Below are 14,190 nucleotides of genomic sequence, written 5' to 3' on the forward strand. Positions count from 1 at the left end.
GAGACGGTGCAGTGGTGCACACCCACCCACTAGTCACAAGCACTTTCCATGTTCAAAACTCAATAAAGTTTTCACTGTACCCCCAAAACATGTTGGAAAACATAACGCCACAAAAAATGTTGCAAAACATACTGACAGAACACAATATTACATCTCCTCAGGGGGTTATCGCCCCCTTAGAGGTGATGAGACACTTAAACTCTGTCCAAACGCTAAGTGCCTACGCATGCGCAGTACAGATCACAGACTCGTTCACGACTCAGCCACACGATGGCACCAGAACACTGCAAATAAACAAGTGGCGAGAATGCACACAGTCCCGCTGGGTATTGAGAACGATACAGTACGGGTACAGAATGCAATTTGTCACTTCCCCCCCGCAATTCAAAGGGATAGTTTATTCTCAGGTGCGGGGAGAATTAAAGCATGTTCTTCAAGAAGAAATTTCCTCTCTGTTGAACAAGAAGGCGATAAGAGTGGTCCCACCCGAGCAAAGCCACAGTGGGTTTTACTCGAGGTACTTTCTCGTTCCAAAGAAGGGAACTCGGGGTCTTCGTCCCATATTAGATCTGCGTGCACTGAACAAATACTTAAGAAAGTACAAGTTCAGAATGCTCACTCATTCTACACTCCTAAAAATAGTGCGCCAGGGCGATTGGTTTACGTCGATCGACCTGAAAGACGCGTACTTTCACATAAAGATATACCCACCCCACAGGAAATTCCTGAGATTTGCCTTCCTTGGCGTGGCATACGAGTATCTGGTTCTCCCGTTTGGCCTGTCTCTCAGCCCAAGAGTATTTGTAAAGTGCACAGAAGCGGCCCTGACTCCGCTCAGGGAACAGGGTATTCGTCTCGCTACTTACATAGACGACTGGCTGGTGACAGCTCAGTCAGAGCAGGATGCGAGAGATCATACAGCTATGCTTCTGGAACACATACAGAAGCTGGGTTTACAACTAAACACAGAAAAGAGTGTTTTAATTCCCACGCAGTCCATAACATATCTGGGGCTGTCACTGGACTCGGTGACATTCAGAGCACGACTGTCGGAGGACAGGGTGGTAAAATTCACTCGGTGCCTGGCCGAATTTCAGAAGGGAAAAAGTGTCTCTTTCCGCACATGCCTCAGGCTATTGGGACTGATGGCCTCAGCCCTGATAGTCATTTCCTTAGGCAGACTGTTCATGAGAGAGTTTCAACGCTGGGTAGCGTCTCTGAGGCTGGATCCACTACGGCACTCCCGAAGGAGAGTGAGAGTGACGTCAGAGGCGGTATTGGCACTGCGTCAATGGAGACTCCCGACCTTTCTGGTTCAAGGGGTACCCATGGGCGTGGTTCAAGCCAGGAAAGTCATAACAACGGACGCGTCGTTGTCAGGTTGGGGGGGCATCCACGAGGGCAGGATAGTGAATGGGAGATGGGGTCATCATCTGGCCGATCTTCATATAAACTATCTGGAAATGCTTGCCGTTTTTCTGACGTTGAAGCATTTCCTTCCCTTTCTGAAGGGACATCATGTCCTTGTGAGAACAGACAACACTTCGGTTGTGGCTTACATAAATCGACAGGGGGGTCTCAGATCACTTCCCTTGCACATGTTAGCACGCAAACTGATCTTATGGGGCAATGTCAATCTTCTATCCCTGAGAGCGACGCACGTACAGGGTGTAATGAATCAGGGTGCGGATTTGCTGTCCAGGGGCAATCCTCTATACGGGCAGTGGAGATTGAACAAGGAAGTGGTCGAACAGATTTGGAGCATATACGGCAGAGCGACAGTGGATCTGTTCGCGTCTCACGACAATGCTCAGTGTCCTCTGTTCTTCTCACTGAAGGACCAGAGCGCGCCTCTGGGGATAGATGCGTTGGCGCACGAATGGCCTCGCACTCTCCTTTACGCGTTCCCACCGATAGCGTTAATATCCCCAACACTCTACAGAGTGAGGGCGGAAGGATTGAGGCTGATACTAATAGCTCCGAGGTGGCCAGGGAAACACTGGCTGGCGGAGATCATACATATGCTATACGACGATCCGTGGCCTCTCCTGTTGCGCAGAGATCTACTGTCTCAGGCAGAAGGGGAGATATTTCAACCTCATCCAGAACGCCTGGCACTATGGGCCTGGCCAGTGAGTGGTTCAATTTGAACACAACTGGTCTGTCTGACAGTGTTATCAGGACCATACAAAATGCTAGAGCCTCGTCTACTAGGTCTCTTTACGAGTGCAAATGGGGCGTGTTTGAACGTTGGTGCACGGCTAAACACGAAATTCCCTTTCAGTGTTCGGTGGCGGTCGTTCTATCATTTCTGCAGGATTTGATAGACCAAGGGAAGGCGTTTTCAACCATAAAAGTGTTTCTGGCCGCTATATCTGCCTGTCACATAGGTTTTGATAACAAAACTGTTGGGCAGCATCCTTTAGTATGCAGATTCATGAAGGGCGCACGCCGCGCGTTGCCAGTTTCAAAACCGCTTTCTCCTTCATGGGATTTGGCATTGGTGCTTGATGCTATTTCAATGTCCCCATTTGAACCGTTGGACAAGATTGATTTAAAAATATTGTCATTTAAGACAGCGCTGCTATTAGCTTTGGCTTCAGCGAAGCGCGTAAGCGAGATCCATGCACTTTCGGTGCATTCAGCGTGTATGCAGTTCATGCATGCGGATGCAGGGGTAATTCTGAAACCTAATCCTGCATTCATGCCTAAAATAATTAATTCTATCATCCCTCTTGAGTTGAGAGCCTTCTCCCCACCGCCTTTTGAGTCATCAGAACAGCAAAAGTCAAATGCGCTGTGCCCAGTGCGCGCTTTACGCATTTACGTAGAAAGAACCAGAGGGTTCAGGGAGAATGACCAGCTGTTCGTGTCTTGGGCGAAACCACGTACGGGGAAACCGATTACTAAACAGCGTTTATCGCACTGGATAGTGGAGGCTATTTCGTTGGCATATTCTAGCAAGGGTCTTGTGCCCCCGTCTGGTTTATGTGCACACTCAACGAGGGGAATGTCAACGTCGTGGGCTCTATTTAAAGGAGTCACGATACAGGATATTTGTGAAGCGGCGAGTTGGTCCTCGCCGCATACATTTGCAAGATTCTACAAATTGGATGTTACAGCTCAAACGTTAGCACATGCAGTATTGAGCGTAGGAATGTGAGTCGGGAGTCATGACTTGTTCAGCCCTGAATATAGTTATGGTGGTTGGCAGGAGACTTCGAGGCAGGCTATCTGGCAATACGGGAGTTAGGATATCCCATAGTGAGACACCGAAACGTATGCTTGAAAGAGAACAATAGGTTACTTGCGTAACCCCGGTTCTCTGATAGCATTAAGTGAGGTGTCTCACCAGATCACCCTCCTTGCTGTGTGAAGCGAGGAAGAGGTGTGCTTGTTTTGAATGTCGTTGTGACGTTGTGCTGCCCCTTTTATACTGAGGGAGGGGGAGGCCACTCCCAGACACAACGTCACGTCTGCCAGCCAATTGGGGCTGGCGTAATGTAATAGGGCTTCTGAGGAATACGCGGAAGGGGCGTATCCCATAGTGAGACACCTCACTTAATGCTATCAGAGAACCGGGGTTACGCAAGTAACCTATTGAGTGCCGAAGTAATAACGTCACTTTGTAGGCCAACCCGGAAGTTAGCGGCGCATGGGTTCCCTCGATCAAAAAGCCATTCATTTTCCCCATAGACTTTTGGAAAATCGCAAAAAAAAAAGATCTGTGTTCAACAAAGAGTTATGACCCTTACACGTTTTGTCTACCAAGATAATCTTTACAAGTTAATCCAAAATGTATACATTTTGAAGCCCAAATAAAGCCGTCAGATATAAAATGCTAACGGTAGGCTATAAACGGACTACAGCACACCATGGTCGCGGATCAACGTCATCATCAAGCTTCCTCAAACTTTATTTAAAAGCACGCTCGCTCATTATGATCTGCGCTGTGTATGAACACTTATCCACTTTTTCATGAGAAATATTGCCCATTCGCTTTTTCCAAAAATGTTAGAAACTAATTTTGTTTATGCGTGCATCTCTGAGATTTATCTTTTGTTAATGTTTTTTCAGACAATATGATTATCACTGTGATAACATTAAATGACATGAAACACAACCCAGTCTCTTTTTGTTAAATGCAAGTTTATGTATGATCAATAATACAAAACGTAAGCTACACATGAAATAAAGCAAACAATTCAGTCAAACATTCAAAGTCAGTGCTAGTCGGCTATCTTACAACGGTAACGTACAGTTATAGCCTAAAATTAAACAAGTAATGAAACTTCACTTTGCACTCAGCCTAAACGATTGGGCCAGGGAACAAATTATAGATCCATGAGAGCAAATATGGGCCGTTAAATCTCCACAAGACTAATTATAGCTGGAGACGCCACAGAGACATCAGAGCCAGCGGCAGACGGCAGAAGGACTAGCCGAGGAAAGTCAACTCTCGCTGGGTAAACAAGCGCTGACCGCCGCTGACCCACTGGATCTCACAACTCCGAAAACACCAGATAAAATGTTTAAATAGGCACTCTTCTTATAAATATACCACAGATTTGAGCTTTAAACAACTAAATCATCGACTGAAAAAGTCTTAAAACTACGTTGTCACACATTAACAGTAGATTTTAACACAAAAAGACGTGTAAACACAGCCCATGTCAGCCATTTCTCAACGAGACGAACATGTGAAGAGAGTAACGTTAAACTCCAAATGTTGAAGCATCCAACTTTGCGCGAATAGCGCGATTTATTCACGCCACATAAGTTCTTCATAAGTGAGGCTGAAACGCGGGCTAGTGAGAGATTGCCTGTTTGTCACGATGACGTCTAAAGTCCCCGCCAAAGGATGTAGTCCCTTTTAGCAACTTGTTAGCGGAAGGGCCAAGATGGCGGTAGGTGAAGACGCTCTTTTTTAAGTGGAGTTGCATTTTCCGGTTTTTACCCTTCTAACATTATTTTTTATTATGAACTGACGACAAACAATATATTTGATGAACTTTGTGTCTAATTGTTGAACTCTATCTACTTTTACGCCGTGTATCAAGAAGTTTTAACTGATCTGAACTGAGTTGGCCTCCTTAGCCATGGCGGGGAAAGGAGAAAAGCGCGCACAAAGTGAGGTACATTCCTACGCACAGGTTACTAAGGCGGAGAAGAGCAAGATCGATGGTTCTAGTAGCCCCGCGAGTAAAAAAAAAAAGGAGTTTTCATTGATTGATTTGTTTAACTTAATTAACGAGAGATCGGACAGAATTGAATCAAAAGTCTCCGAAAATGCTGTGCTCGTCGAAGATTTGCGGGAGAAAGTGGACTGCATATACAACGAAGTGGGCGGCTTTCGCATTGAAATGGACGTTCTCAAACAGAAACATGAAGCTTATGAACAGAAAATTGCGAAATTAGAAGAGAGACTGTCCGACGCGGAACGTTATGGAAGGAGGTGGAATTTACGACTCTACGGGCTGTCGGAGAATAGCAAAGAGGACGTCAAGGCCAGAGTGAAGGAGGTGTGTCGTGCCGTCGTTCCAGCTTTCAACACAAGCACAGTGGATGTGGCTCATCGACTGGGCAGGCTTAATAGTGATAACCAGCGAGCGAGGCCTGTGATCATTCGATTCATTTCACGATCTGAGAAAGATATTCTCTGGAGAGCAGCAAAAAACAGCGAATATTTGAAGACTAGCAAGTTGCAATTCAAGGAGGATTTAACGCCCGCTGACAGAGCAGCGAGACAAAGTCTGTGGCCAGAAGTGGAGCCTCTCTCTCTCTCTCACAAATATATTGTTTTATTTTTTGATAAGTTCAAGTTCATGTTCATTACCACAGAAGGGTTGACCGGGAATTGTTTGTTCTACTTGGTATAAGAGTTTATAGCAGTTGTTCAAGTTATCTCTAATCCTGTCTTTTTCATTAGTTTCTCTTAATGTTAGGGGCATCCGCGATATAAATAAAAGAAAGGCTGTGTTTTTGTTTTTGAAAGATAAAAGGGCTGATTTTTATTTATTACAAGAAAAGTCAATGGGGTCAGGACATTTGGTTATGTCATGGTACAAATAGATCAGCAGGAGTCGCTATTGTCAAAGGAAGTTTCAGGGGCAAAATTCTTCATAATGAAAGTAATAATAATGGAAGGTGGCTAATACTCATATTAGAGGACTCTAATAAACAATATATTATTGCTAATATTTATGGTACTAATTGCAAATCTACAAATTTGCTTTTACTTCATGAATTAGAAGAACGAATTTCAGACCTATCTACTAAATACGTGAATGCAAAATTTATACTTGGGGGTGATTTTAATGTAGTCCCAGATAATACCTTAGATAGATTGCCTTCAAAAGGAGTAAAAGATGATGTTAATAACAAAATTATTCCTGGGTTATGCAATAATTTAGGACTTGTTGATATCTGGCGAAAAATGAACCCCCAAAAACTCATGTATACATGGCAAAATAGCGATTTGTCTTTGCAGTCTCGTATAGATTTATGGTTAATATCAGAGGAGTTGACATCATTCATTGAGAATGTTACTATTGATCCTGCAGTTTTTACGGACCACAAATCTATTCAAATTTTCATTACCAGTAATGACAGCAGAAAGAACATGAGCAGAAGTGGATACTGGATTTTAAACAATTCTTTATTATTAAATGATGTTTTTAAACAGGAAGTCTTAAAAATAATTAATAAATACTATAAACAGAGTTTAATTACTAACCAATATGGGCTGCATTGGGACATTATGAAATATAAAGTAAGATGTTTAGCAATCAAAATGAGTAAATTGTTCGCCAAAAATAAACAGGCCAAAATGCAAGCCATCATTCAGGAGTTTGGTGCCCTGTGTGATAGAACAGATTTAACAGAAGAAGATACTCAAAACCTCATAAAATTACAAGGGGATTTAAATACATTTTATGAGGAGAAGGCAAAAGGTGCTTTCATACGCTCCAGAAGGAAGTGGCTTGAACATGGTGAAAAAAACACAAGATATTTTCATTCGTTGGAAAAAAGAAATGGTGAAAGATTATCAATTAATAAATTACGCATAAATAACACTGTCACAGATGATTTACCTACAATCTCAAAATTTATAGCAGAATTTTATCAAAATTTGTATTCTAGCTCTGAAATTCAGTATCCCTCAATGGAGTCCTTTTTACACAATTTGGATAATAGTAATTTTGTTGATGATGAATTTGGCAGCATTTGTGAGAAAGAGCTTTGTATTACTGAAATTATTGACAATATTAAGAAGCTCAAGGACAACAAATCCCCTGGTAATGATGGGCTCACGAATGAATTCTTTAAAACTTTCAGGGATGCCCTTTGCCCATTTATTTTAGCTATGTTTAATAAAATCTATAAAGAATGGCATTTTACCTCCATCTCTTAGACAGGGTGTAATTACCTTAATCCCGAAGCCAAATAAGGATACTCTATCTTTAGATGGGTGGAGACCTATAACATTATTAAACACTGATGCCAAACTGTTTTCTCTTATTTTTGCCAGCAGGCTGAAATTAGGTTTGGATTCCCTAATTGATAAGTCTCAGTCAGGTTTCATGAAAGGGAGGCATATATGCAACAATATTAGTCTTATTCTTGATTTTATTGATTACAGTCACCTTCTTGATGATGACAACCTAATACTATTTATTGACTTTAATAAAGCCTTTGATACAGTGGAGCACAAATTCATGTTCGCAACTTTAGAATACTTTAAATTTGGAACCTTTTTTAGAAAGGCAATTACAAGCCTGTACACAGAATGTAACAGCTCTGTTAAAATGATTAATGGGACTTCTGGTAGGTTTTTTCTCTCTAGGGGCATTAGACAGGGTTGTCCAATCTCTCCGTTTCTTTTTCTGCTCGTCACACAGGTTCTTTCTTGCTATGTAAATATGAATTTCTTTCAAGGTATTAACATTTTTGGGAATGAATTAAAAATGTGTCAGCTGGCCGATGACACCACACTCTTTTTAAAAAATGCTGCAGAGGTTAGCAAAGCGATTGGTACCATAAATAATTTTTCTAAGGTATCTGGTCTCAACCTTAATGTTAGCAAATGTGAGATATTTCCACTTAAAAGTGTTAACTCTGATGAAATTGATGGAATCCCTGTTAAGAAGGTAGTCACATATCTTGGTGTAAAACTTTGTAAAGATGAATCCTATCGTAATTCTCTTAACTTTCTTCCAATTCTCAACAGTACAAAAAGAAAATGTAACTCTTGGTTGCAGAGAGATTTGTCCATTTATGGTCGTGTCTTATTGTCTAAATCTGAAGGTTTGTCAAGATCTGCATATGTCTCCCAAGCTCTATTTGTACCTAAGTCATTTACCAAAGAGTTTGACAAGTTAATTTTTGACTTTGTTTGGAAAAACAAACCTCATTATTTAAAGAAAAATATATTATGCATTCCACATGACCAGGGTGGTTTAAATGTTGTGGATTTTACGACTTTGAATAGCACTTTTAAAATAAATTGGTTAAAAATTTTTATTAAAAATAATTGCTCTATGTGGAATATTTTCCCTAACCATTTGTTGGAACAACTTGGTGGTATAAATTTTTTTCTTAGATGCAGTTTTGACATTAACAAAATACCTCTTAAATTATCGAATTTTCACAGGCAAGTCCTTTTAACGCGGTGTTTGGCTTTTAAGCACAACTTTTCTCCTCACTCCTTTTTTATATGGAATAACAAGTATATCACACACCAAAGAAAATCCTTATTTTTTAGACATTGGTTTGAGTCTGATATATTGTTGGTTGGTCACTTGTTGAATTCGAATGGTCAGTTTTTGAGTATTGGTGAACTATGTCTTAAATTTAAGTGTCATATTTCTGTTAAAGAATATTGTATTGTCCTGAACTCTATTTCTGCCAAAATTCTATCTCTATTCAGGAATCAGGGTACTTGGTGTAACACTGTAGGGAGTAAAGTCTCTAAACATTTGTTTTTAGATAAAATTGATTTAATTAATGATAAATGCAGTAACCAATCGATTAGATCTCTTTTTGTTAATATCTCTTCTCCTCCATCTAAATTTGTTTGGGTTAATATGTTTCCTTCATTTGAGTGGGAACATCTTTGGGGTGTTCTTAATCGGTATTGTGTAACAAATAAAACCAAAGAAGTGTCATATAAAATTGCTCATAGAATATATCCTGTGAAAGAAACATTAGAGCGTTTTCGTCTGGATATCGATTACAATTGCTCTTTTTGTAATTGTGAAAAAGAATCTATTGTGCATTTATTTTTTGAATGTGCCTGTTCATCTTTCTTTTGGTATGAGATGTCACAATTTCTAAGTGCTAAAACGAATTGCAACCTAGTCTTAAATGTGTCCTCTGTTTTACTTCATTCACATGAATTTGACTTTTCCAAAAGAATGATATATATTGTTGATTTGTTTTTGTTAATGGGAAATTTTTTCATTCATCAATCTAAATGGAATAACTCGAAACCCAATTTTACTCATTTTCAAACAGTCTTTAAAGGTTATTTAGAATCTATAAAGTTTTCAAAAAACCGAAAAGCCAAAAAAACAGTGTATTTGCTAAATGAATTTAACATGTTTGTGATGCCCTTTTAATTTTGTTTTGATTTTGTTTTTTTACTTTAACTATTGTTCGTTCACTGTATACTTGGAAAATGTGTAAATGTGTGGAATTGTGTTGCTATTGAATTCTGTAATTTTGAATGTATAATAAAATAAAAATAAAAAAAAATAAAAAAAAATAATAAATAAAAAAAAAGCAACTTGTTAGCAACCATCGTTTTTAAGACACAATAAAGTTTTTAAAAATCACAAGCAGGTTATAACTAATGTGTTTTATGTCATAGATCAAAACATGAAAATATTTAGAGGCTTTGTTAACCACAGACCTTATTTCAGGCGATTTAGCAAAAACCCATTCAAAAAACCCATAGACTTTAGGGCGAGGGAACCCGTAGGGCTAAAAAACTCACTTCCGCATTTTGGCCTACAAAGTGACGTCATTACTTCGGCACTCTATAGACCCTTTTACAGCCCACGTGATCAAATAGTTGCGCGCGCATCTTGGCAACGGAAGTGGTGTCGTTCCCCAGTGGTTCTAACGCAGGGGTGGGCAACAGTTTTAGTCTGAGGGCCACAGTTACTTTGGCAAAGTAAATGGAGGGCCACACTTTGGACAATTGCAATTAAACATAGTTACATGATTAAATCGTACAAATTAATTAAATGCAGATATGTATAAGGCTACAGTTACTTTTACTTTTGCCAGCCTATTTCAAGGCCTGATATATATTTTTGCTAGGCCTGTCTGACATAGGCTACTCTAAGGCAACAATAACTGGATTTACTTTCAAGGATTCATTTACTACACTACCTGCATATTGTTCAACTGTCATTCATACCAGCTGTAGCTATTCAAGATCGAAAACTATTAACAAACCTGCAAATGTATGTGTGCAGGTTACATTAACATACAGACTTAAGGCAATCTGGCTTGGAATTATCAAATTTAATTGGGGATACATTCATCACTGAATGAAAAACATATTCAGCTTATTTCACTTGTTATTATTCCTTTTTTTGTAATTTCTTTTTTTAACATATGTTGTTTAAATCTTTTATAAAATAGAACATAATTTACGTGTAGATCAACTTCTTCACACGTATGTTTGCTTGAAAGATAAAGAACAACATAGTCCTATGCGTCTCACAAAATTTTAATTTGATTTAGCTATATCATCATCACCATCTACAGGACATGCATAAGAAATAGCAACATGAAACTGAACAATGTTGTTTAACTTTATACCATCAATGATCAATACACACTGATAACTAGCTTAATAAAAAGATAAGCCAGCGTCCCCAGTGAGTTTTTTCAAGGCGATTCCTATTTTAGATTGTTCCATGGCGATGCGTCATATTTGTCACGTGACACCGCACCCACAATAACACTGTATTACAGATGCATCGCTTTTATTCCCAGAGAATCAGGTTAATCAGTTTCTCCCAAAAGACGTGCAAGAAAGTAGTCTGTGAACTGTGACAAGAATAGAGTAAACTTAATAGTTACTTCCACTATGTTTGTCAGATATAATATCACTTCAGAAAAATTATATTTGAATAGATTGTTAGGCCTATTGCTGCTTCCACAGCCATCAGTGTGTATTTTACAAACTCTAAATGTATTGTTTTACTCGTGCTTATGTGTATTGAAATGTCTAAAACCTAAAATAAACATTATGAGGTAGGAAAAAACTGCATAGTTGTGATATGACAGCGCTTAGGCTGAGCTCGTCCGTCTCTGGCTCAGCGCCAACCAACGCGCAACAGCACAGTTTCAATCCGGCAGTCATGCGACGTCACTGAACATCCCAAATACCATGTGGGACCGTATTCTCAGGGGCACAGAAGTAAAAATCCCATAAATGCGACCATAACGATCAAAACCTTAAACATTTCATTTGTAATCCTGAATACAAAAATTCAACTTTCATCCAAATTGCCAGCACATCGAGCGCATCGCGGGGGCCGGATTGAAGCACTATGCGGGCCGGATCCGGCCCCCGGGCCGTATATTGCCCATGTATGTTCTAACGTGTTAGCAACTCCGAAAGTTTATCAAAGCGGTTTCCCAGCATCAAAATGTGTGGCTGTTGCGTTTTCGGTTGCACTAATCGATATTCTACCAATGGGCTTACGTTTTATAGGATTCCGACAGGATCACGGCCGTTTCAGACATAATAAAAACTGCTCGCGTTATGCTGTGAGGACGTAGTTCTCTCGTTGGTTGATTATTATGGCGTTCCGTTCTGTGTTTACACGTCTTTTTGTGTTAAAATCTACTGTTAATGTGTGACAACTTAGTTTTAAGACTTTTTCAGTCGATAATGTAGTTGTTTAAAGCTCAAATCTGTGGTATATTTATAAGAAGAGTGCCTATTTAAACATTTTATCTGGTGTTTTCGGAGTTGTGAGATCCAGTGGGTCAGCGGCGGTCAGCGCTTGTTTACCCAGCGAGAGTTGACTTTCCTCGGCTAGTCCTTCTGCCGTCTGCCGCTGGCTCTGATGTCTCTGTGGCGTCTCCAGCTATAATTAGTCTTGTGGAGATTTAACGGCCCATATTTGCTCTCATGGATCTATAATTTGTTCCCTGGCCCAATCGTTTAGGCTGAGTGCAAAGTGAAGTTTCATTACTTGTTTAATTTTAGGCTATAACTGTACGTTACCGTTGTAAGATAGCCGACTAGCACTGACTTTGAATGTTTGACTGAATTGTTTGATTTATTTCATGTGTAGCTTATTATACGTTTTGTATTATTGATCATACATAAACTTGCATTTAACAAAAAGAGTCTGGGTTGAGTTTCATGTAATTTAATGTTATCACAGTGATAATCATATTGTCTGAAAAAACATTAACAAAAGATAAATCTCAGAGAGGCACGCATAAACAAAATTAGTTTCTAACATTTTTGGAAAAAGCGAATGGGCAATATTTCTCATGAAAAAGTGGATAAGTGTTCATACACAGCGCAGATCATAATGAGCGAGCGTGCTTTTAAATAAAGTTTGAGGAAGCTTGATGATGACGTTGATCCGCGACCATGGTGTGCTGTAGTCCGTTTATAGCCTACCGTTAGCATTTTATATCTGACGGCTTTATTTGGGCTTCAAAATGTATACATTTTGGATTAACTTGTAAAGATTATCTTGGTAGACAAAACGTGTAAGGGTCATTACTCTTTGTTGAACACAGATCTTATTTTTTGCGATTTTCCAAAAGTCTATGGGGAAAATGAATGGCTTTTTGATCGAGGGAACCCATGCGCCGCTAACTTCCGGGTTGGCCTACAAAGTGACGTTATTACTTCGGCACTCTATTGTTTTCACACTTCCGCGTTCATTAATTTCAAAACAAGGAGCGCTTAAATAGTTTTTTTTTTTTTCTTCATACGAGTGGCCACTGTAAACTTTAACTTACACATAGCTGGCTGAGGGTACATTACAACTATGTGCCGAGTCAAAAAAAATATATAATATTAATCATAAGATGTACCGAATACACTCAAGAATCATAAATGGAAGAATCGTTAATTTACTTACGGTTGCAGACCTCGACAGTTTCTGGCCCTAGTAGTATGTCATCAATGTAACCATGCGCTTCGCAGGACTGCGAAACATTGGAACAGTTAGTCAGGCAAAACACATTATTAATCTTTTTCAGCGAGACCCCGAGATTGCTGATGTTTCGACAGCTCTGGCGAACAGGAGCACAATATTGTGCGATCTTAATACCATTACAGGTGACATATATTTGATCGGCCATAACCCATCCAGGATCCTTTAAGCATCGATCATACTCTCCAGTCGTTGCTTGCGCCATCCCAAAGACACCTGTCAAATATATATTGCACTTTAAGTAATGGAAAAAAGATTAACACTTAGATAAAAACGATACAGCACTGTCAACTATTAAAACACTTACTTGCGCCAAGGAGATATACTATAATAATTACGAGAAAGTCGTGCATTTTGATGCTGTTTGGATCCCGGTATAGGTTGTGTGTAAAGGTGTGTGTGTGTGTGTGTGTGTGGGTAAAAAAAGGGGATTGATTTGATTTGGCCCTGGGAACTACGAGGGGAGGGGTCACTTTCAGCCACAGCCAATCACCGCTTCAAACAACTGTGACGCTCATGCTAATGCTAATGTGCGCTAAGAAAGTTCGAGAACGAACGAGCAGGTTTTTTTCGTCAAACTCTAAATGTTTCATGACCGGTTTAAACCAGTGTTGTCGGTATATATGTACAGCATTCTCAGTGATGCTGTTTTAACTATCCGTTTGTTATTCTAACATCTGTTTTGCGCATGTTTTTACTTTAGCATAGCGCAAGCTAAACGAGTCACACGGTGTACAATGAATATCTTTTTATAGGATGTTCCACACCTTTTACATGCGTAAAAAGTGAGCAACATTATTTATTCATCACCGATATTTCTTTTGTACCATTAAAATATTGGATTATATATTATTAATTTTGTACTTTTTTTGTATTATGAAACAATTTTATATACAAACTGTATTCTATATTTGACTAGGCCATCCACAAAATTAGCCAACAACCTGCTGTTTAGTTTACATTCCTATACTAAAGGCGATTGGTG

General features: G+C 39.5%; 1 protein-coding gene across 1 annotated transcript in view; it reads right to left on the reverse strand.

Moving 5' to 3' along the window:
- LOC307117996 (uncharacterized protein) overlaps nucleotides 1-13,614 on the reverse strand; it is a gene marked incomplete at its 3' end in the record, with an annotated part of 38,087 nt that extends 24,473 nt beyond the window's left edge. The window contains exons 1-2 of the mRNA XM_079803289.1: nucleotides 13,513-13,614; nucleotides 13,131-13,421 (exon numbers count right to left, since the gene is read on the reverse strand). Of these exons, the coding sequence (XP_079659415.1) occupies nucleotides 13,131-13,421; nucleotides 13,513-13,558 (337 nt within the window). The 5' untranslated portion in view covers nucleotides 13,559-13,614. The remainder of the gene's footprint in view (nucleotides 1-13,130; nucleotides 13,422-13,512) is intronic.
- Nucleotides 13,615-14,190: the final 576 nt, after the last annotated feature.

Source organism: Gobio gobio, assembly GCF_949357685.1.
Source record: "Gobio gobio genome assembly, chromosome: 21".
Lineage (NCBI taxonomy): Eukaryota > Metazoa > Chordata > Actinopteri > Cypriniformes > Gobionidae > Gobio > Gobio gobio.